This window comes from Ambystoma mexicanum, chromosome 13 (genome assembly GCF_040938575.1).
Source record: "Ambystoma mexicanum isolate Mex_15411 chromosome 13, UKY_AmexF1_1, whole genome shotgun sequence".
NCBI classification, from domain to species: domain Eukaryota; kingdom Metazoa; phylum Chordata; class Amphibia; order Caudata; family Ambystomatidae; genus Ambystoma; species Ambystoma mexicanum.
In genome coordinates this window covers 159399975-159422964 of record NC_090938.1, presented here as the reverse complement: position 1 = coordinate 159422964, position 22990 = coordinate 159399975, and the positions used below count along the sequence as shown (strand labels likewise).

Below are 22990 nucleotides of genomic sequence, written 5' to 3'. Positions count from 1 at the left end.
GAGACAGATGCAGAGGCGGTCTCTAAATTGCAACAAGAGTGTGCGGAACATTGGGACAGGCTCTGTAATTTGAATTATAGAAAGTATACTGAGAGACTGCATGCGGGGGGAGATAAAACGGGCCGACTCTTAGCTTGGCTGTACATCCCCGATCAGAATGGTAACCAATGAAAAGGGGGAGGAGGTAGACACCCAAGAAGGCGTGAACAGGGCATTCGTGGAATACTATAAGGTCCTATACGAAGATTGCGAGGGGGGCAGCCAGGAGGAGATAGACGAAGTGCTGGAAGATGTAGGCTTGCCCAAGGTCAGCGATGAGGAGCGAGAGGAGCTGGATGCTCCGATCACCCTGGAAGAGCTGAAGGAGATTGTGAGACAGTTGCCCACTAGTAAGACCCCAGGGGCAGATGGGTTCCCCAGTGAATTTTATAAAGTTTATGCAGAGGAAGTGCTCCCGCCCATGTTGGAAATGCTCAACGAAGCGTACGAGATGGGATGGTTGCCGGAGTCGCTTAGGGAGGCGATTATAATACCACTCCCCAAGCCAAATAAACCGGGACATGATTGTGGCTCCTACAGGCCCCTGTCGATGTTGAACCAAGATAGTAAGATCCTGACAGCTGTCCTGGCTACTAGAATGCGTAGAGTGATCGGCAAGTTGATCCACCCCGACCAGACGGGCTATGTCCCTAATAGGAACATCACTCACAACCACAGGCGCCTCCACAGGGTGGTCGAGTGGGGTGGTGGTGAGGACGGCGAAATGGCGATAGTAGCATTGGACGCGGTTAAGGCGTTCGACTCTGTTCGATGGCCTTGGCTGCTAGCGGCTCTGAAAGGGTACGGGATGGGACCAGGTTATGTTAGGTGGGCCGAGATGTTATACAGTGCACCACTGGCCAGGGTCCGTACGGGCGCAGTGGTGTCAGAGAGATGGCAGTTGGGCAGAGGCACTAGGCAGGGGTGTCCTTGGTCCCCTATGTTGTACATCCTGGCCCTAGAACCCTTGGCGATTTACCTCCGGCAGCAATATGACCCGGTCGGCATCGAGGTGGGAGGAGAGTGTCACCTTATATCCCTGTATGCGGATGATATGCTGTTATACCTAAGATACCCAGAAGAAAATTTGCAGTATGTCTTAGAGGTGATGGGGAGGTACGCCTGGTTGTCCGGTATAGCGGTAAACCCTCAGAAATCCACTCTATTTCCGCTGGGGGGCTATGTGGGGACTCCAGTGGAGAGGTTGCCAGTGTTGCAGATCCCGTGGGCGACGAGATCCTTTAGATACTTGGGGATTGATGTGTATCATACGACCGTGGAAGAGCACAAGTATAACACTGAACTTGCTGTGGGGAAGATCGAGAAATGCATGAGGTTCTGGGAAAGATTGCCACTAGCGATGATGGGCCGAGGAGCCATGCTTAAAATGGTGGTGCTGCCCAGGCTTCTGCATTATTTTAACAACATCCCCTACATGATTCCTAAGAAGTTTTTTGTGAGGCTACACAGTGTTTGCAGATAATTCCTGTGGCACGGCATGCGCAACAGAGTCGCACTGTGGAAGCTGCAGAACTTCTATGAGAAGGGCGGAATCAAGCTGCCGAACTTTGAGGCATATTATGTAGCAGCGCAGCTACAATATGTGTCCAGGTGGCTCTCTGATGAAGAGACCCCTGAACACAGGCTGTTTGGGAGGGATTGCTCCCCTTTCTACTTGCGAGAGGTGATCTGGGTGGCTAATGCATGCATGAGGGAGCGGCCTAGTATGCTAGCTTTGGGACGGAACATGTGGAAACGGGCCTGCCGGATGATGGGCAACCCTTTGCCGTGTGTATTGCAGTTCCCATTGGTCGCACTGGCGAGGGAAGATGGGCAGCTCAGGGCAACCATTCGGATATACTGGGAGTCAGTGGGGTTGGTCACCATGGGAGATATTTGGCAGGATGGGACCATCTTGGAGTTCGAAGAATTAGAGGCAGGGTCGGGACTGCACAGGGGTCAATATATGACATATCACAGGATAGTGCAGGAGATCCGGAATTGGTGGCCCGAAACTACCCTGGCCGATGAACCGGATGCCCCGGTGGAGATACTATATGACACATCGGAGGGCGGGCACGAGGTCTCTAGGTTGTATGAGATGTTGATGATGAAGGCTGGGAGCGATTTAGGGCACTTGAGACTGGAATGGGAAACGGAGATGGGGGCCCCGATGACAGATGGGTTGTGGGAGCGAGCCCTTGGGTATCATAAAAAAGTATCGAGAAATGCCAGGTTCAAGCAAATACAGCTTTATATAACGCACAGAGCATACCTGACCCCTTTGAGAATATCCAAATTTCGGGGTGTTGGACGCCAGGCGTGCCCCAAGTGCGACGAGGAGAATGCAGACATGATGCACATGTTTTGGGCGTGCCCAGTAATTGCAAGCTATTGGGGCGAAGTGGCGCAGAAGCTGGCAGGAAAGGGTGTTACACTCAAAGTGGATTCAGCTTGGGCCTGCTTACTGGGGGGATATCCCAGAGCGCGTAAACTTAGACATGTCGATAAATTGAAAGATCTGGCTTATGTGCTTGCTAAACGTAGGATTGCCATGGGTTGGAAGGAGTGTCATAAACCACGAACGGAGGTCTGGTGGAGGGATCTCCAAAAATGGGCGGAGGCCGAGACGGCTGTGTGGCGAGATGCCAGTATCGCAGGGGAGGACGAGGAAATGTGCTCTCTTGCGGCATGGAAACTGTTGATAGCTGAACTGTTTGGAACGGGGTCAGCTTCAATTGACTCTGAGAGTGCTGACGCCCCCTCGCCCACAGCGGATACCAATGGCGAACACCATAGAGGCTCATAGGGGGGAGGGATGGGGATTGCAGTGTTGTTTGTTGTTAAACGTGTTTATTTATGTTCAAGTTGTAATGTTGTGTGGTTTATATATATAAAAAATAAAAATATATTTTAAAAATAAAAAAAAAAATAATTTAGCAAGAAAGCACTGCATGCTGGGATACTGAGTCCAAGTTCCCAAAGTGAACAGGAAAATCACCTAGCTGAGAAAATGCTGAATAATGGTACATTGAGCTGGGGTAGTACCAGCAAAATGAAATAATCATTTAGCAAGAAAGCACTGCATGCTGGGATACTGAGTCCAAGTTCCCAAAGTGAACAGGAAAATCACCTAGCTGAGAAAATGCTGAATAATGGTACATTGAGCTGGGGTAGTACCAGCAAAATGAAATAATCATTTAGCAAGGAAGCACTGCATGCTGGGATACTGAGTCCAAGTTCCCAGAGTGAACAGAAAACCCCCTCGCTGAGAAAATGCTGAATACTGGAACATTGGGCCTGGGTAGTCCGAGCAAACTGAAAGATACCTTTATCAAGAAAGCACTGCATTCTGGGATACTAAATTCAAGTTCCCAGAGTGAACTCAAAAAGCTATCACCTCAGTGGTTTGATAGATACACACCACAATAGAGTGGCTTGCGCGTGATGATTTAGGTGGAAAAGTTGACAGTGTTCTCAAATAATGATTGCAATGGCTGTGCTTCCCAGAGGTTAACCCCTTCATGCTGTGGGGCCAGAGGCGCGTTTCCAAGTGGCGAAGAAGGTATTCTGTGAACTTAATCCGTGTTTTGTAGAGGAAGTGTCTGAAATGTTGTGTCTTTTGGGTATCTCCCTGTTGGGTAAGTACGTTTTTGTATTGTTTTCCTGCAGGACTGGTTTGTCTATTTAATGGTATTTTGTAATGTACAAAAATTCAGCCAACGGCTGCTCATTAGATGAGGGAGGAAAAAGGAGGCTAGAGACAGGGGAGGGATTGACTGCAAAAGACAGGTTAAAAGAGGATATCAGAGCAGAAAACTGGCAACTGTACAATAATGTCACATTCCAGGTGCATATATTTACTATTAATTGATAGTGCTTGAAATATGAGCTTTCGCGATCATTGTTCTTTTTAAAAAAAAATATTTTTTTTAATTAAAGCGCTTAATACCGACCAGTTTCGAAGCGTGAGCCTGGGATTTGAACTTGTGTTGCTATGCACACGCGTTGCCCCTGAGCTATCCTGGATATGTTCGGAGCTCTGTGGTGCACCATACTTCACAGATCAGCATGGCAGGGCTTTAGTGAGTAGAGTTTTCAAAAGAGTCCTAAACTCTGGCTCGTGTTCCTGGTGCCTCAAGTCCTCTGGAATGTGGTTTCACCTCTTCGGGCCAAGGTACGTACGTCCGTGTTCTCCTTCCATGGTGAGCCTTTTTTAATTTGACTCACTCTAAGTTTGTCTTCTAGTTCTGACCTTAAGTTATTTGCCGGGGTTTGAAGGTTGATCAGTTTGTATACCTGGACCGACAGACCACTTTGCCAGATTTGTGATGTGAAGACTTTATCTAAGATCTTGGTTCAAGTGATCGGCAGTAGACTGAAGGGATCTGGTCATTTACGCTCAGAGCCATTCAGGCATCGTGATAAGTTGGTTTAGTTTCTTTTGGCAAATCTGTGCAGATTCTCTGTCAATAGTTTAAGTTCAGTAGTGTAGGATCAGAAACCAGATTACACCCTCTCTGGAGTCAGCCTCCAGTAGGGGCAGGATGTTTTAATCAATGAAGTTGAGAATGGATGATTTCCATGATGGCGAAAACCTGCGCACTGAAGGATAGATTTGCATTGAAAACGATGGCAATGTGGTTTGATTTTGGTGACTTGGGAGAACGTTGTATGATTACTTAACAGACGGGTTGTGCATACAGTTTGGGGGGATCGTTTTCATTTCCTCACTCTTCCACTGGAGGCAGCATTCAGCAATGAATTGCTGGATTCAGATCAAGGGTTCTCTTTTTTTCTAATTGAGCCATAAATTGCATATCCTCTGCACAGGAAGGAGACAGTTTGATAAAGACTCCTTTGCAGTTACCTGCAAGTCGCTTCTTGCTCATGTGTAAAGCGGTACACTATGCGTTGGGATAGCAGGGGTCGAGGTGTATGGTCCTATATTTAACTCGCCACCAAATAGCCCTAAAGGAAAAACGCAAACCTTTTTAGTGCAAACTTTTCCTTTGACCATATAATGATGGCAGTTATGGAGGAGTTGTGCTCATCTGAGTTCAACTGTGCAGACAAATGGAAAAGGATTAGTGCTACCACATGGCTATTATCCACGGTCCATAGCAGTACTTCCCTTTTGCCTGAGAGAGTGGATAAGTCCTTCTCCTGGGTCTGAACTATGATTGGTAGTTCTTCTCCTGGGTCTGTACTATGATTGGTAGTTCTTCTCCTGGGTCTGAACTATGATTGGTAGTTCTTCTCCTGGGTCTGAACTATGATTGGTAGTTCTTCTCCTGCGTCCGAACTATGATTGGTAGTTTTTCTCCTGCGTCTGAACTATGATTGGTAGTTCTTTTCCAGGGTCTGAACTATGATTGGTAGTTCTTCTCCTGGGTCTGAACTATGATTGGTAGTTCTTCTCCTGGGTCTGAACTATGATTGGTAGTTCTTCTTCTGGTTCTGAACTATGAATGGTAGTTCTTCTCCAGGGTATGACCTATGATTGGTAGTCAAGAACTAAGGTCTTCTCTTCACTGTAGTTCTGCATTTGGAGAGCTGATATCTTCTCGAATAGTTTGGCCTCAAACAGGTAAGGCACATTTGACATTGGTTAGTCTTTGCCTAACACTGAGGTTTCAATTTCTGAATGTTGTAGTAATTGGGTAATTGTCTATTCGGAATGATACTTTTTCGAGGGCTGAATTGCAAAGATGGATGATTAAGGAGCTCAGAGTCCTCTTTTGTAAGCCGGTTACATACCATGGGTTCAAGGAGCCTCGCATATAAGAGATTATTTTAAAATGTCTTGATCAGTGACCATGACTCACAGAAGGTTCATGTGATCTATGGAAGTGTGCATCACATAAGAGTAAAAATGTATATTTTGCAGGACAGGGAAGAGTTCCCATATTTGCTTTTCATGCTGGATTTCTTTGGCGATTGAGAAGCAAGAGAAGCGAGAAATTAGACCTGAGAATGGGAATCTTGATCATCATGCACTGTCCATTTATTAAAATGGCTTTGAATGGTAAATGAATGAGGAGCTGGGTTACTGAGATAGAGACATAACACCATTGTATTTTCTTAACATTTCTTTTTTTAAAATTTTTTTACTTATGAGGAAGAAAGAAATGCCCACAAATCTGAAATTCCCTCAAACCATCACAATACTTTACACAATCCAGTAAGGGATATTTGTTGGTATATCATGCTGTTGTGTTTAGGTGTGTCTTCCTCCCCTGCCCTACTCATCAGAAGTAGAACCATGTGTGCATTGCCCTACACCGCCCGCCGTAGCTTACGCGTCATCCGGTGTGAGGAACATGCTACGGAAGCCGGTGTATCTTATTGGTGTGACCAGAGCTCTCTCTCCCTTCTTTATCTTCCAGCTGCTTCACATGAAAAGCAACAAGTACCTGACGGTGAACAAGAGGCTGCCGGCGCTGCTGGAGAAGAACGCTATGCGCGTGACGCTTGACGCCACAGGGAACGAGGGTTCGTGGCTCTTCATCCAACCCTTCTGGAAGCTGCGCAGCAATGGGGACAATGTGAGTACTGACGTAGATAAGCAGGCAGGGGTCAAGTCCTAGAAATTCAACTGGGGGGGCTCATCAACAAACACAATGCGATGTGACGTCGCCAGAAATTAGCATATCAAGGTGAAATATGCACATTTCATTACATTGGCTTTGAATAACCACTCAAATTGCACAGGGCGAATGGCATTTGCCTTTCAGAAAATCAACACACACACAAAACCAAGAGAGGATATTTTCTTCTAATAGTGTTTTTGAAAACGTGAAAGGTGGGCATGTTTTAAACTCCAAGAACCAATACACATGTTTTCCCTGGAACTTGCAGTCCCCAAATGAGACATTGCACCTTTAGTAGTTTGATATTTTTCATCAGGTTATATAGTGCAGTGGTGAATTATCCGGCCTGCAAACCTGACGGCAAGAGAACATTCAACGTTTCTCATTTCAGCTGGTGGGGAGGGGGACTGAGTCCACCCTCTGAGAAAAGTGGGTGGACTCCATCCACCCGCGTGTACCCTCGACTTGAGCTCTGTAAGCAGAGCTTGTACTAGGGCAAGGCAAATCCTGGGTTGGTAGATGGGCCCCTGGCAGTAGGGGGCAGCATTATGTCACTACAAGCAACACATGTTGCACTTGTAAGAGGCATAATATAACTTTGTTTAGGGCGCCAAGAACTCTTGTCGTGGCACTAGAGAAACAATGTTGTTGTGGAACAGGCATATGATGAAGGGTGTACCCGGCACAGCAGGCTGTAACAAAGTGATGTCATAAGAAGGCCAGTATCTAAAGCCCAGTGGCATTTGACATTGCTGAGACATCCAGAAAAACTGTCAATGGCCTAAGGCTTTAAGGACTACTAGAAGAACCCGCAGAAAGAAACCTTATTATCTGACTTTTGTATATAGATCCTTGTTACTGGAATCAAATCTGAATTTACGCTGGAGATGTTAACTTTCCTAACAGGTCACCCTTACGGTAAAGATACATTTTTCTTAATATTGGTTGAATCCAGATTAAATTGTGTTTTGGTGAACACTTAATTGATACAATCAGTATTAATGTACAATGGACAATATACATTGGCCATTCTATATGCAGATTGCCCTCCCTTATAAGTGCATTTTCCATTGGTTTCATCTTACAATTCATGCTCAAGCAAATGATATTGCTGTAACTTCTTGGGAGAATTTGCATACCCTCAGCTTGTGCAGTTTAGCTTTGATTTTGTGATAGGGACTGAAAAGATTTGGGTTTGTCGGATCTTTTTTTCTCATTCTGGATCCTATGACAGTCTGCTTTCATTTTCATAATGCATGATAGCCCTCAGGCTTCCACGAAGCAATCATTTGCAGAGTAGAGTCCCAGAACGTTGAGCAAATTGGGAACGAAAAGGCACCTTCGCTGCATGAGCTGACTCAGATCTGCTGAGGCCTGTAGGATACGGTTCTCTAATCGACAAAGGGCATTAGAGTAAACTGACATTTTGTTTGAGCTAGAGAGAGAGAATACATGTGCCAAAAAATATATGCAGGTTTTAATGAAAGAGAAAGGATTAAAACAAACAATATCTGCTTTTGAAATCCCTGGATACTGGAAGACTCTTTTAGTAGAATTAAAATGCCTGAAGAATGCCTCTGCATTGATAGAGAATCATTGACAGAAACATGTAGGCTGGAGTAGAAAATAACTCTTTAGAATATGTTTTCAGTGAGAATACTATAGGATTCATGTGTATATATTGGATAGCCCTCTATACTGTTTATTTTCACTTTGGAATCCAACAATGGTATTACATGATCATGATACATTCATATGTTTGGAATACTTAGACATGTAATGTATTTTTTATATGAATTTGCGTGCATTTGCATACGTTTTAGTAAGTACAGATAAATGGTGTCCCTTTTCCATATAAAATGTAAGAAATTACATGCTTTTTAATACATACAATGTTTTACAATAGTATTACCATGTTAGTTGTTTTATATACACTGAGCCAGGAAATGTGGGATGCTGCAGGACCCATATTGCCTACAGCATTTTTGTGTGAAACAAAATTCAATAAATAAATGAGCCATCAAACTCATCACTGACTGATATCAAGTTTGAGCTCTATTTCCCCCATCTTCCCTAACTGTTTCTCCATCTCCTATCCTTCTCTTCTCACTAAGTCTGGTAGGAAGAAGCTTAAGAAGGAAGGACACACTGGTCTCCAACCCAGGCCTTCCCATCGCTGACACACATGTCAGTGCTTCCGCCAGAGGGAGACTCGCCGACATCCTCGTTGTCTTTCCTTCACCAGCCATCTGGGCCCTTCATATGGACGCTCTGCTCTCCTTACTCCTCCTCACCCATTAATGGTGGCACACGTTGGGAGGTCCTCTTAGCCTCCTTCCACTCCTCTAGAATCATTAATGTCTATCTGAAGGGTACCATCCTGGTACTTTTCGATAGGTGGCTCCCTCGCCTCATCAACTTTCTTCCTTCTGCCACCCAGGCTACCTCTGCGTTGGCCCCTCTGCCTCCATCATCCACCACCCTGGCTCCCTTGCCATCTTCCTCCATGGCTCCCTTGCCACCCCCTCCCTCCACTACTGTAGCTCCCTTGCCACCCCCTCCCTCCTCTAGTCTGGCTCCCTTGCCACCCCCTCCCTCCGCTACTCTGGCTCCCTTGCCATCCTCCTCCATGGCTCCCTTGTCACCCCCTCCCTTCACTACTGTGGGTCCCTCGCCAAACACCCTCCCTCTTCTACTCTGGCTCCCTTGCCACCCCCTCCCTCCTCTACTCTGGCTCCATTGCCAGCTTTGGCCATCCTGGCTCCCTTGCCTCCCTCATCCTCTACCTCTCTGGTTCCTTTGCCAGCTTTGGCAGTCCTGGCTCCCTTGCCTCCCTCATCCTCTACCTCTCTGGCTCCCTTGCCAGTTCCCTCTCGCCTGGTTACCTCGCCTCCCTTAGCTGCCACCTTCCCCCCCCCTCTGCATCCACATCTTCCTTGGCTCATTTGCCTCCTCTCTCTACCTCCCAGGCTCCTCTCCCACTTCCGGTAGGGACCCCTGGCCCCTGTACCCTTCCCAGAAACCCTTCAAAAGTGGCAACCTGCTCCACAATGCTACTCTAAACTGTTGCTCTGCTGTCAAACACTCCTCTGATATCTGACACCTCCTTGAACTGTTGGATCTAGCTTCTTGCGCTCTTACTGAAACATGGTTTAAGGCCAGCTCTGTCTCGAGTTTCGACACACTCCTCCCTGTGTTCTACAAGATCCTCTCCGGGTCCAGCCCCACAGGCCCGGAGGCAGAGTGGCCCTGATTTTTACTGAGTGGATTCCTGCCTCCATCATTCTCACTGAAGCCTACTTCTCCTTTGAATGCCTGGTCTGCAGGCTCTCTGTTTCTCCTCGCTCCTCTCTGATCCTGGTCACCTTCTACAGGCCACCTGGCCTGGCCACCCTCTTCCTCTCTGAATGGGCTAGCCTCACTTCTTCTCTCCTCTCCTTTCCCTCCCAGCTTCTCTTGCTTGCGGGTCTCAACATCCACCTGGATTCTCCAGACTCCTCATGGCTTTTCCACAACCTCTGCGACTCTCTCTCTCCCTTTCCATTCTACCATTAGGTCCACCGCACTCTGCTGGACACACTTTGGAGGCTCTCATCTCCTCTGGCCTCCCTCTATCTAACCCTCTCACTACTCCTCTCTCTTGGACTAACCACTTTCTTCACTCTACTCACTTGAAGCTTCATATTCCCCTGGCAATGGCCAACTCAGCATTGCCACCCTCCTTCACGGCCATCTGACCCATGAAGAGAGTATCAGTGGCAGCCTTTGTCTCCTCCTACTCTCCTCCACCTATTCCTGCGGCTGACTCCCATCCTGACACAGCCCTTTCCAACTTTCATGTTTCCATCCCTAACACTCTTGTCCCTGTCATGAGGCTCTGCCTGAAACCTGCCAAAAAGTGAAATTCTTTGTATGACTCCAACCTGGTCACCCTGAAACGCAAGTGCAGAGCAGGTTCACCCTTTGACAAACTAGCCTGCCGCCTACTTCAGGGGCAATACAGACTCTCCATCCTCTCTTAAAATAAGAGTCTACATTCAAGCCTGCATCTCAGCGGCATCTAACAACATGGCCGAACTTTTTAAAATCTGCAAGGAGTTGACCAATCATACTGCAGTATCTTCCTTTACCACACCCACCAGGCCCTCTGCTCGGCCTTGGCCTCTCATTTCACCACTAAAACTCAGGACACCCTGTGTCCACTCTAATCTGCGCCCTTCCCTCCCTCTACCTGTCTCATGCCTTCCTTGGCCACCCGTTCTCCCCTCCTCCCCTCGGTCCCCTCATCCCCTCCCTCTCTCATGTCACACCTGAGGAGGCTTCCAGACAAGTACCGTCTATGAAAGTCTCATCCAAACAGGTGTCTCCCTGCCCCTCCAGAACCATTAAGGACAATATTGACTCTCTTGCTCCAGCCTTGGCCAATCTCTGCAACCACTCCTTTGCCAATGGAGTTTTCCCCTCTCTTCTCAAGCACTCCCTTGTGCACCCCTGCTCAAAAAGCCTTCTGCCGACCCTGTCATTCCGGCAAACTATCGCCCAATTTCTATTACTCCTTTCCTGGGCCAACTCCTGGAGAAATTGGCTATCTCCCAGCTAACCCACCACACTGAATCTGTTGGTTGTCTCCGTCAGTCTGGATTCAGAGCAGCCAGAGGCATGGAAACTGCTATCCTGAACACCCGTGAAAATTTGCTCTTTTACCTAGACTCTAACTCTCCCTCTGTCCTCATCCTCTTCAACCTTTCTTCTGCTTTTGTAATGTTGAACCATAACATCCTGATCACCCGTCTCCGAGATATCCTGGGCATCACGGATCAGGCTCTGGGGTGGCTATCCTCTTTCCTCTTGGACCGACCTTCCCAGGTTGCACTTGGGTCCCACATCTCCACCATCACACTCTCAGCATGTGGTGTTCCCGAGGGATCTATCCTCTCGCCCTGGTTTTTAAATGTCTATCTGGCCCCCTTGGCCCACCTGATCTCTACCTGTTCCTCTAACTTTCAGTGTTATGCTGATGACATGCAGCTCTCTATCAGGCTGCCCTCAGGCCTCCTCCTCACTCATCCCTGACTGTCTTTCCGCAATTCAGGCAGGGTGCGCCTCTAATGATCTCTACCTTAATGCCAGTAAGACTGAGATCCTTCTCATTGATACCCCTGCTCCTGCTTTTCCCCTTTCACTTTGGCCGGCCTTCCTTGACCCTGTGCCCTCACCCTCTTTTTGGCAAAAAACCTCAGGGTCACCTTTGACTCTACTCTCTCCTTCTCCTCGCACATCACAGAAATCTCCAAAAGGTCCTATTTCCAACTGCACCTCCTCAAAGGTATTCTACCTTTTCTCAACTTCCCCCAGAATCCCACAGTCTCCAGAGCCATGGTTCTCTCTAGGCTTGACTATTGCAACATCCTCTTTCTCATTCTACTCTTCACCTTCTGCAACTCATCCAAAACAGGGCCACAAGACTTATCCTTGGGCTCAAGCAAGGGAGCACATCTCTGCAGCTCTGAAATCTCTCCACTGGCTCCAAGTGGCTGCAAGGATCAAGTTCAAGGCCCTCTGCATCGTCCAAAAGGCCTTCTGTGGCCGGGGCCCATACTATCCCCAATGCTCTCTTCCTAAGTACCTTCCTTCCAAAGCCCTCCGCTCGTCTACTTCCAATTCTCTGTGGGTGAGTCGCTTCCACAAGCAGAGACTGGGTGGTAGATCTCTTTCTTCTGCAGGTGCCTCCCTCTGGAATGGCCTCCCTGCCACTCTATGCCTTGAGGCGGACCTCCTTAAGTTCCAGAAGCTCCTCAAGACCTTCATTTTCTCCTCTTCCTTCTCTCTGCCTTCCCTCTCCTATCCTACCCTCCTCCTGCTCAGTTACATGACTAGCTGCCTGGTGCTTCTCTGAGTCATATCAGACACCTGCCCCCCGGTGCCCAGTTCCTAGCACTTGCCTTCGGGCCCTCCTGCACTGCCACCTGGCCTTCCTTGCACGTCCGGGGCATGTCCCTCCTAACACTCTCTCCCCTTCTCCCCCTCCCTTCATCCACTTTCCACCTTCCAACCTCCCCATATCTTCCCATACCCGCAATCTTGGCCTCCACCTCGACTCCTCTCTCTCCTTCTCCAACCACATCTTTCTAACCTCTCGAGCCTGTCGCCACCACCTCTATAATATCCGCAAGATCCACTCCTCTCTCACATTCCATGCTTCCAAACTCCTAATCTCCTTCCTTATTTTCTCCCGCCTCTTCTACTGCCCCTCTCTCCTCTTTGGACTCCCTGTCTCTCACCTATCTCCCCTAAAATCCATCTACCACTCCTCTATCCGTACTCTATGTCTCCTCGGCCTTCGAGACACTATTTCTTCCTCTCTCTCTCAACTTGACTGGCTTCCCTTCCTCTCACAACTGAAATTTCAATTCCTCTGTCTTGTCTACAAATCTCTCCAGGACCTGGCGCCCCCTACCTTTCCTCCCTCCTCTCATTTTACTCCCCCTCCACTCTCTCCGCTCAGCAAACCTCTACCTCCTCACTGTACCTCCAGCCCCATGTGCCTCCTCACGCTTCCGCTCCTTCCAACTCCTGGCTCCCCTACACTGGAACTCCCTCCCGCTCTCCATCCACTCCACCCCACCCTACTCATCCTTCCGCCACTCCCTGAAAGCCCATCTTCTTCACTCCCCCACTGACTTCCCTTTCCTATCCCTCCGCTCCTAACCTTGCCCCTCTCCTTTCCCCCCATCCTCTCTCCTTCCCCTCTGACCTTAAATTGGTAACAAATACTACTTAAGGGCAATGAGGACACCAGATCACTCCCCCTTACCTTCCCCTCCCCCTCCCGCCCTCCCCTCCTCCTACCTCAAATCCTACACCGTAACTTCCTTCACCTACCCCCTCCTCTACCCTCTCCCCACCCTCCCCCCCTTGTAAATAGTTCTACTTATTGTTCTAATGACCTGTTCATGTTTGTAAATATGCTTCTCTCACTTTTGTACCTGTTGTTATATTGTAAAGCGCTTTGGCTTAAAGCGCTATATAAATTCAATAAACATAACAAACATAACATGTTCCCCTTGGAGGCCCTGCCTTCCTTGCACTTAACCCGGGGCATTGTTCCACTGGGTGCACTTATCCCCCTTCCTCTCCCATGTACTTCTTATCTGCGCACTTGCACGATCTAAATGATACTAGGTCTAGTAACATCGTTTGTCTTGTTCTCCCCCGTTTCTCCCCCTGCCTGCTTGCACCTTGAAACACTGGTGTATAGGCGCATTATAAATAACCTATCAATCAATCAACCAATAAATAAATAATTGAGTGAAGGAATGAGCAAGGTTGTGATGATTGTCCGGCCCGTTAATTCCATGGGCTTTTGTGAATGACTAAGGATGTATGAATAAACCAGAGAGGATATCATTGAATGAGTGAGTGTCTTTGATGTTGTGAGGATCAACAATTGTATGAATGTATGATTGAGATGTTGAAAAGAATTTGTGAGTGAGCGCTCTTTGAGAATTCCTCCGTGACTTGCTCCTTTTCCTCCTCTTCCCTAGGTGGTGGTGGGTGACAAGGTGAACCTGAACCCGGTGAACGCTGGGCAACCGCTGCATGCCAGTAACTATGAACTTGCTGACAACCCTGGCTGTAAAGAGGTATGAAAGGGATTTAGCGGGAAGTGGGATGTGTTGCTGTCTGTGAAAAGAAATGGGTTGGATCAAGGGACGATCACTGTGTGGCTGGTGTTTGAGGCCGTACGGCATGGGAAGAGGTCCTTGGGGAAGTTGTAGCATAACACAACGCTTGAAATTCAGTGAACACACTTTAGTTAATACAGAGTTAAGGTGATCCAATTCATCGCAACCATATCCATGAAATTCAGCGGGTGTGGGTAGTGATACCCATCTAAAATCGAGTCTCGACTGCCACCCCGCATTACTGAGCACGTGAGCATATATACAACCTTTAGCAGGGATTAAGAATGCGATAAAAAAAAAACATGAGATCATGGGAATATCTACTGCAGGGTTGGTAATCAAGTAAAGTAACTAAAGTTTTTGTTATCTCTCTACTATCTATCTATAATTGAATAAGCCATTTGACCCAGGTCACGCATGCCGCAGGGCCAACCGGTAGCCATCTCTGGAAGTTCACCTACAGTTCAGAAGCACATTCACAAAGCATTATGGGTATCCAAATGAGCCCAGTGAGACCGACATTAAATTCTGCAGGCCCAAAGACCCCAATAGGGCGATAGATGTCACTGCAGTTTTATCATCCCATCCAAATGCTGAGGCTGTCAGAATCAGTATATATGCTTCAATATTACAAACATTTTAATGTGAGGGCGTGCTTAGTGTAAAATTAAATTAGCATGATGCCAAGTGTGCAACATGTATTTAGTGATTCAAGCATACAACCCTCCTATCACTGATGGATTTGTGAAATATAGAGCTCTGGGGACATTTCTCATGCTTCCAAAATGATCTTGGATGTTATGCAACGTAGGCTGGAAACTTCACTGGTGCTATCGGTCTTTTGCCACATCCTCATTCGGGTATTTCTAAAGAGTACAATACGAGTGTACCGTACTCTCCATCTTCAAATGATAACCTAGTTGTATGTCAAAAGTGTAACATGCACAATGTTACAATGTTAAAACAGCAGACCTTGCAACCTTATATCAAAAATGAATATGGTTATTTTAGGTTTTTATCATGTTAATTGCTCGGTAAGACAAGTGTATTCATTAGACATAAACATTGTAAATGTAAAAACAATAGCCAGTTTACAATGTTAGTACAATAAAAAATGATGTACTTTTTAATTGGTGTATTTGTGGAACAGCCCCCCAAAACAAAAGTGTTACCATCTGGTTGCGCAACTGTCGGCAATCATTGGGGTGGCACTAACAAACACGCCCCCAACTACACAGCGGTAAGAAGACAGAGTGGCCCAAGGGCATGCTTCACTTTATAAGAATTAAAATAAATAAAACCTAAATTAACAGTCAGAGATGAGAATGAGTGCAAGGAAAGAACGAGGGGGAGAGAGAGCATTAGAGCACCATACCATATGCCAGATACAGTTCTCACTGGATGAAACACAACATAGCGACATAGCAACATGCAATATGCAGTGAAATGATGGTAAAATGAAATACTGGGTATGACCATGTAAATGCAATGCTTATTTTTTCTGATTCATTGCTTCCTGGAAAGAGGGCTGTAAAAATAGGGTTGAATATTCACTTTTCTGCAGGTGCGTCAGCCGTAACCATGGGTACAATGCAGACAGCAAAGCCGGACATGATGCAAAGTAGTGGTCACTGGCGTTTGCCACTGTGCTGTGCATGAGTCACTGTCCTAAGCAGATAGTCTATAAATGCACATCAAAACTTGCAGTGCTGTAGAAAATATCGCACGGTGGTGCGTGAGTCACTGTCACGAGCGCAAGCATGCACAAACCCAGGAAATGATGCAGAAGTGCAAAATTAAACAGCAGAACTATGTGATCACTGTGAGAGAAAATAAAACAAAGCCCAAAATGGCCGTGTTTTTTCTTTCTTTTTTCTTTAAACCCCTTTTGCCACATATATTTGCAGAGGGAAGACCCCTGCAGCCCCCACATTCCCACATAGTTATTATCATCCTAACCCGCCCCCACATATATATGTAGAGATATTGAACATTTTAAATTTGGTATTTTGGACTTTGGTATTTTTAACCGCGCTGTAATGGGACGATACCCTGAAACTGCTATGAGCAGGATAGATTCTTGCCAGGGGTCCACAGCCTTTCATTCCCCATAAGCTTTGAAGTATAATTCTAATGACCCCTCACTATTGACTCTGCTAGCAGTGGCTGATGGGAACTGCAGTCCAAAGGTTGCAAACCCCTACATTATAGTTCTCATCAGTAACAATCCATTAATGAATGTGTAATTATTGTGCAACATAACTGTATTTAAAGTTTAGTAATGAGACCCAATTACTAATTATTTTGGAACCTAAAAATCACGAATTTCTCTATGGTCATTTTATGCACTTCTCTTTCCAGGTGAATTCTGTGAACTCCAACACCAGCTGGAAAATCAACCTCTTCATGCAGTACCGGGACTACATGGAGGACGTCCTCAAGGGGGTAAGTCTGCACGACCGACTCTTTCCATCTTTACGTTGCAAACCCTTCAATACTTCAATGTCTACTTATGTATTTCCCCCGGTGACTGTTCCATTTACTCCCCTCCACAACCTGGTCAGAATGTCCCTCAAACTCACCCCATTGTAAGCAGCTCACTCCTTCCCATCAAATCTGATTACTTATCTACTCTAGGTTCTTTTGTGATCAAAAGAGCATTGTTCCTCCTGTATATAAATAAATAAATAAAACCAATTGTCCATCTAACAGCTAATGGGATTCCCATACTTCCATCCCTCTCTTTCCTTCTTTAAAGTCCACCAAAAAGATGGATCGTTGTTGTGTCAGGCCACAAAACAATTCAGTGGGCCTCATTACGACCCTGGCGGAAAGGTGTTTACGCCAGCGTAAACCATGGCGCACCTTTCCGCCTGACTACGAGTTCCCGTAGCGCCATGGTGATTTTTACGCCTGCTTTTTGCAGGCGGAAAAATCCATGGCGCTACGGGACTTGTTGTTAATTACGCCACCGTAATTTACGGTGGCGTAATTAACGCCTTCCCCACTCCCATTATACCCTATGGGGCAAAAATGGGAATGGGGAAGGGTAAATGGGGATTGGGGACTTACCGCCCGCCAAGGTCGGAATGGGGCGGTAAGTCCGCCAACCCCCATGGCGGAGTTGGCAGCTTAGCGCCATGGACCATGGTGCAAATTGCACCATGGTCCTCCGCCAGGGTCGTAATGAGGGCCAGTGTGTTGTAGGAAGCACAGCCTTTTACTGGACCAACAAAATCTGTACTAAAATGGAGCAGTAAAATACCTTTCCCGGAGGACATGAACATGCAGCATACTGCCATTCCTAGATGGGAGAAAAGTTTTGCACTGAGAGAAAGAAGTGTGAGCTAGCGGTGGCTATGGGGTTACCACTGCAGGCCACAAAAGACTAAAAGATGCACAAAAACATTTACACTGAAGGTGTGCCATTTCCCAGATTGAATGATAACCCTCTATACTGCTGTTACGCCTGCATTCCTAGGGTGCAGTAATGTCCATGTCTACTTATAATTGATCAGGATAGCAAACCAAGCTCTTGCAAATAATACTAGACTGCTCAGGGTAAATCATGTTCCAGTCACATGGACTTCAGATCAAAGTTATAAACCATTAAAATAAAAAGGATTGTATAAAACACACTGTATCAACACATGATATGATATGTTATTTATAATGCGCTTAATATATCCAAAGGTTTCTAAGCGCAGACCCGGGGATGGAACTTGTGGGGCTCTGTGTCGTCTTGCTTCCAAGACGAGCACGTTGCCGCTGAGCTATCCTCTAAAGACACAGATACTAGAATGAATATTTTAATATATCAGTCTATAAACGGATAACTTTAAATATTCAATCTATCTTCAGTGTTGCTAGATTGGGTTTTTAAAGTGACCTTTTGCCATTAGACTAGACATTTCTCATGATGAAGGCCCTTTTGCCCTGGAAGTGCTGTTCGACTGACGCAAATGTAAAGGTTGGAAATGGAGCATCAGTGTAGGAGCGTCTTGGTACCCAATGCTTGGTAGGCTGGCCCCACTCAGCATCTTCTCCTGGGCTTGTAGCATTGTGTGAAGCATCACACACTATGGGCCTCGTTATGGGTTTGATGGTAATTCAGCAGTACATCCAACGAATTAACGCCAAAATCGTTTATCGTTACCACCACTTGATCCCCAATGGGTTTACCACAGGATTATAAGGGGTGGTAGGGCAATGTAATTCCCCATTTCTGGAATCGAAAGGCTGGAGGTGAATCCACCACTTTTCCTCCAAAAATACCGTCAGCGGTAAATCTGGCAAAACCTATAATTTGGCAGTGTGTGAAATTCCATTACTGCCAATTAAAGGGGCGGCAATGGAATTACTGCCACTTTTTTCTCGCACAGCCATCGTAATGGGCCCGATGTGATTTTCAGTTGCATGACCCTGGATTACGAATTAAATGCCTCTAGAGGTTTAGTTGCTGAATCTTGTGCAGGTGTGTTAGCTGATGGTCCTGCAAGTTCAACAAGAAGCGTGTGCCCTGGTTTGTAGGTGTTTTATGTGTCAGTGTTTCTGCTGAGCACCTGTGGTGTTTATTTGTAAGTTACCGGCGGCTCTGTGAGTGTCTGTCCTTCCTGCTGAGCTCTGGTTTTAATGCTATAGTGATCTGGATGAGGATTAGCAGCACTGGGTGGTAGGTGATGATTGAACTTCTATTTTGTGTATTAAAGGCTTCTCTCTGCATACCGGCAATGAATGCACTTTTGTGTACCTTAATCCGAACATATGTGATGGTAATTAGTTATTTGCATGCACACCACTGGTTCCTTTCTGTGAGCTGAGTGGGATGTTGTCAGGTGCGTGTATCTGTTCAGGGCAATGGTTTTAAGATTAAGCTAAAACTGGATCTTCTAATCTGCCCTCATCAACACCACAGGTTTGTCATATTATCATTACGGTGTTTATTAGCACCAACCTAGCTTCGGGAAGTAACAGAGCGCTTTACAAATCATAGGGGTAAGGGCGTGGTGAGGGGAAGCTTCGATCCAAGGGAGCAGGGAGCTAACATGGGGGAGGGCGTTGCAGTGTGGCAGAAAGTGGCTAGTGGGGAGCAGATCTCACAGTGGGTGGGGAGTGGAAGATGGGGGGACCTAGGATTTAGGTAGCAGCCATTCCCCGGAGAGGAGGGTCTTGAGCTCCTTCCTAAAAATGCAGAAGCGAGGGGTCGAGACTGACGTTGACAGGGAGGACGCTGAGTCTTGGGGCACAGACAAAGAAGGCCGTCTTTCTAGTTCTTTCCTTCCTGCACCGGCGTAGTTCATGCCTGCACATAACCTTACTTCTGGTAGATCGTACAGCTTCAGAGAGGCTGTGTTTCTGAGTAAGATAGTTTGGGGACTTCAGGGTGACAGCTTTGTTGATGATGCATCAGGCCTCTCCCTCTCCTCTCATCATCTCCTCCCCTTTTCTCTTAAAGACATTCCCAAAATGACAGAGGTTAGGCTATACAAGACCATATGGCATTGCACGATTGTCTATCACAGTGGAGCCTATAACATGGGGAGAGTAAGAGTTGATACAAGACATGGCCACAATGGGCTTCAGGCAGTAAAGATGTTTCTCTTGTATAGTCTTGCTAAATACCTCTTGTACACGGTCTTTGTATGCTGTGAGATGAGACAAACCAAATCGAAGCCGATCTGCACCACAGGATCTAAGGATGCCTTGTGCCTGGCTTTTGTGACTTCGCCTTTAGTTGGCACGCTCCATGACCTGCCACATCTTTGCTGCTGGATCTCCACTTTAGGTGAACCCTGAAGGGTCTGCAGCTGTGCCAACTGGCGAGCGACTGGAGGTGGGCAAACAATGTTTGGGCTCCCTTTGTAATATGAAGACAATAGGTGAGCCGCAAACTTGGCAATGGTACCTGTAACCCAACAAGCTCTACAGAAATGTGCCAGATCTTTGGGACAATGGGTGGGGACCACTCTAATCCTCTCTGGCTATCAGCCCATGTTCATTAGCTGGAGATGCACTGCCTGCCGCCCATTCAGGCTTCCTCAGTGAGTAGCAGCATGTGGGTATTGGAAACGGGTGGGTGTGGGAGGGAGGCAGAATGGGAACAGCTTGAATTGAGGAGACTCAAAGATCTGATCCAAATTCTGGCAACTGTGATAGGTTAGAGATGGGAGAGGGACAAGAGGACATGTTTTTCAATAAAGCAGTACTTATTAAAGAAAAAGAATGCTTCCTCTGTCCCTAATTTTAGGATGCAAGATGTACTCTTAAAATTAAAATAAAAGGTACTCATCAGGGCGTCTCAGAAATATTCTGTCCTCTGTCCCAAACCTAAACTAAGCTGATCTATGTCTCTACCAATATAACAAAAGGGTAACATAGATTCCGCTCAGTAAAGATTTACTAACACCCTAATTCTTTGCTAGTGGTTGTTCATTCACCCTCAACGGAAAATAGTTCTCAATGTTCTTTCTCAGGCCCCAAATTCCTCTCAGTCTTTCTGGTTTCCTCATGGGCGTTGGCCAGGCCACAGCCCAAACATTCCTCTTCTCCCAACCAATCCACCTCGATGGACAGTTCACACAAGTCACGTCCAAAGATGATCCGATGCCTCGGGGTCTGTGCTCCTGGTTGGAGACAGCGGATTCTAGTGGTATGGGTTTGCCTCTATTCTCTTCGTTGACATACTCTCTCACCCCTGCCTGGGGTATCTTGTATTTTGCACTGCTGTGGCTACCTGGCTCATCAGCCCTTTTCCGCTTATCTGTTTTCTCGGCCCTTCGTGGGGTTTCGCATTGATTAGCCCAGCGTGGGCCTTCACCTGGGGATTCTCTTATTGCTTTGCCCGGTGTGGGCTTCCTCCCCCGTGACACATTCAGTTCCGCCCTCCAGGAGTAGAAGGATGAGCAGGGGCTAAAATGGCCACTCGACCCTCACACTGCTGCAAACCAAGAGCCAACACAATCATAAAGATAGAACAGGCACGTCTTTTGTTGTAACGTGGGCCGAGGGAAAGCTATTCTATCACGAGGGGTGTGAATGTGATTCAGTAGCGAGCTAAGCGGCAAAGCTAACAGTCAAGATAAAGGGCATGTCCAATCAAGGTTCTATAAAAATAGATATGCTTTATTAAAACACACCATCTGCAAAATAACAAAATAGAACAACACTCGACAACCTACCCCTGAGAAAAGAACAGAGAATAAGCCAGTATAGCACAATGTAGCACCCTGGCTAATGAATCGGTGTGTAAGGTAAGTGAAAACGACAATGTTCTTTGAAAAGGATATGCTTACTGGATGCAAAGAGGGAACTGGTGACCTACCCAGTACCTAGGGGCCAGAACTGGACCAAGGGGCCAATTAGTAGTCAGTAGTACCTTTTTGCAGTTCTTAGCAGTTCAGCATTGCCAAACCAGAGTTCTTGGTGCTGCGTGAGCTATTTGCAGATTGGAAGAGTGCAAAAGACTGCACCCAAGGGTCCTCGTAGACAGTACGTTTGGAACAGTTCTTGAAAACATTGCTCCAAGCAGTTCAATGTGAAAAGACTAGGATCCCAGCTGTCTTGGCTTTCAGGGTACTTTGAGTCCCAATCCAGGGGAAAGATTAGTCATGTTCTCATGCTCCCAAACACTGAGGAGGCTGGCATGCAACTGCAGGGGCCCTTCATCATGGTGAAATCCTGGGTAAAGCTGTGACTGGCAAAGAGGCAGGTCTTGTTCATGCAATAGTGCACCCCAGCTGGTCCCTGGGGATGGGTCGGGGTCAGAGCTTCCCCCTGCACTGGACCCTGAGTCTTCACATCGCTGGCAGAGGACTCTGGAGAGATCAAATATCCCAACAGAGGTCCAATGAAATCTTCTTGAAGGGTTGGAGTCCAAAAGATTTTTCCAAGATGGTTCAAAGTAGTGGTGATGGACCCCTTCTTTTAAAGGCAAAAGCCTTCAGGTGATTGTTAGCCTGCTTTAGTTCTCCAATCCCTGTTCTTGAAGGAAGTGGACTTTGCCCTTCTGACATCACACCCAAAGTGCTTTGCTCTAGGGGCATGTGATGAAGAAGAGAGAGAGGCATAGAGAAACCAGGTGGTGGAAATCTTCCTGCACTGTACAGAGCCCTCCTGTCTATTCTAACCCTGTCCCCTTCCCTTCTCACTAGGAACAAAGGCATTTAGAAATTCAGCAGCCTGGTGTGAGGCTACTCCCTTTGAATGGGTGTGCTCCTTTGATGCCTAGGCGCGGGACAGCTGCCTGTTGTGCGGCTGTCTTTGGCAGATGGTGTTACCTGCCCCCACAAAGAGATCAACAAAGAGGCATGGCCATTCAGTTTCCTGTCCTGTCATTCAGCAGGCTCAGCCCATCTGGTCAGAATACACATCGCCTTTCACAGCAGAGATGAATCACAGGAACTGACACGTGTGATATCAAATTGGGTGTGGCAGTAATAATTATGAGAATACTATCCACTATACCCTAACTTCAGTACTGCCTATATTTAAAGATTATTCTACCACTAGGAGGTAGATTCTAAGTTATAGGGTTTTGGAACAGTGGTGCATATCCTCAATGCGGCCCTGAGCTGCAAAGATTTGGCTGTCACTGTAGTTGTGAAATCGGCAGGTCAGGCACTGAAGATCGGGCTACTGATGCAGCAGGGCACAAGTATACACTATTCTTTTAGC

At 46.8% G+C, this 22990-nt stretch overlaps 1 protein-coding gene across 1 annotated transcript in view; it reads left to right on the top strand.

Moving 5' to 3' along the window:
- ITPR3 (inositol 1,4,5-trisphosphate receptor type 3) overlaps positions 1-22990 on the top strand; it is a 510867-nt gene that overhangs the window by 218340 nt on the left and 269537 nt on the right. The window contains exons 5-7 of the mRNA XM_069633522.1: positions 6429-6587; positions 14177-14275; positions 16679-16762. Coding sequence (XP_069489623.1) covers positions 6429-6587; positions 14177-14275; positions 16679-16762 — 342 coding nt within the window. The remainder of the gene's footprint in view (positions 1-6428; positions 6588-14176; positions 14276-16678; positions 16763-22990) is intronic.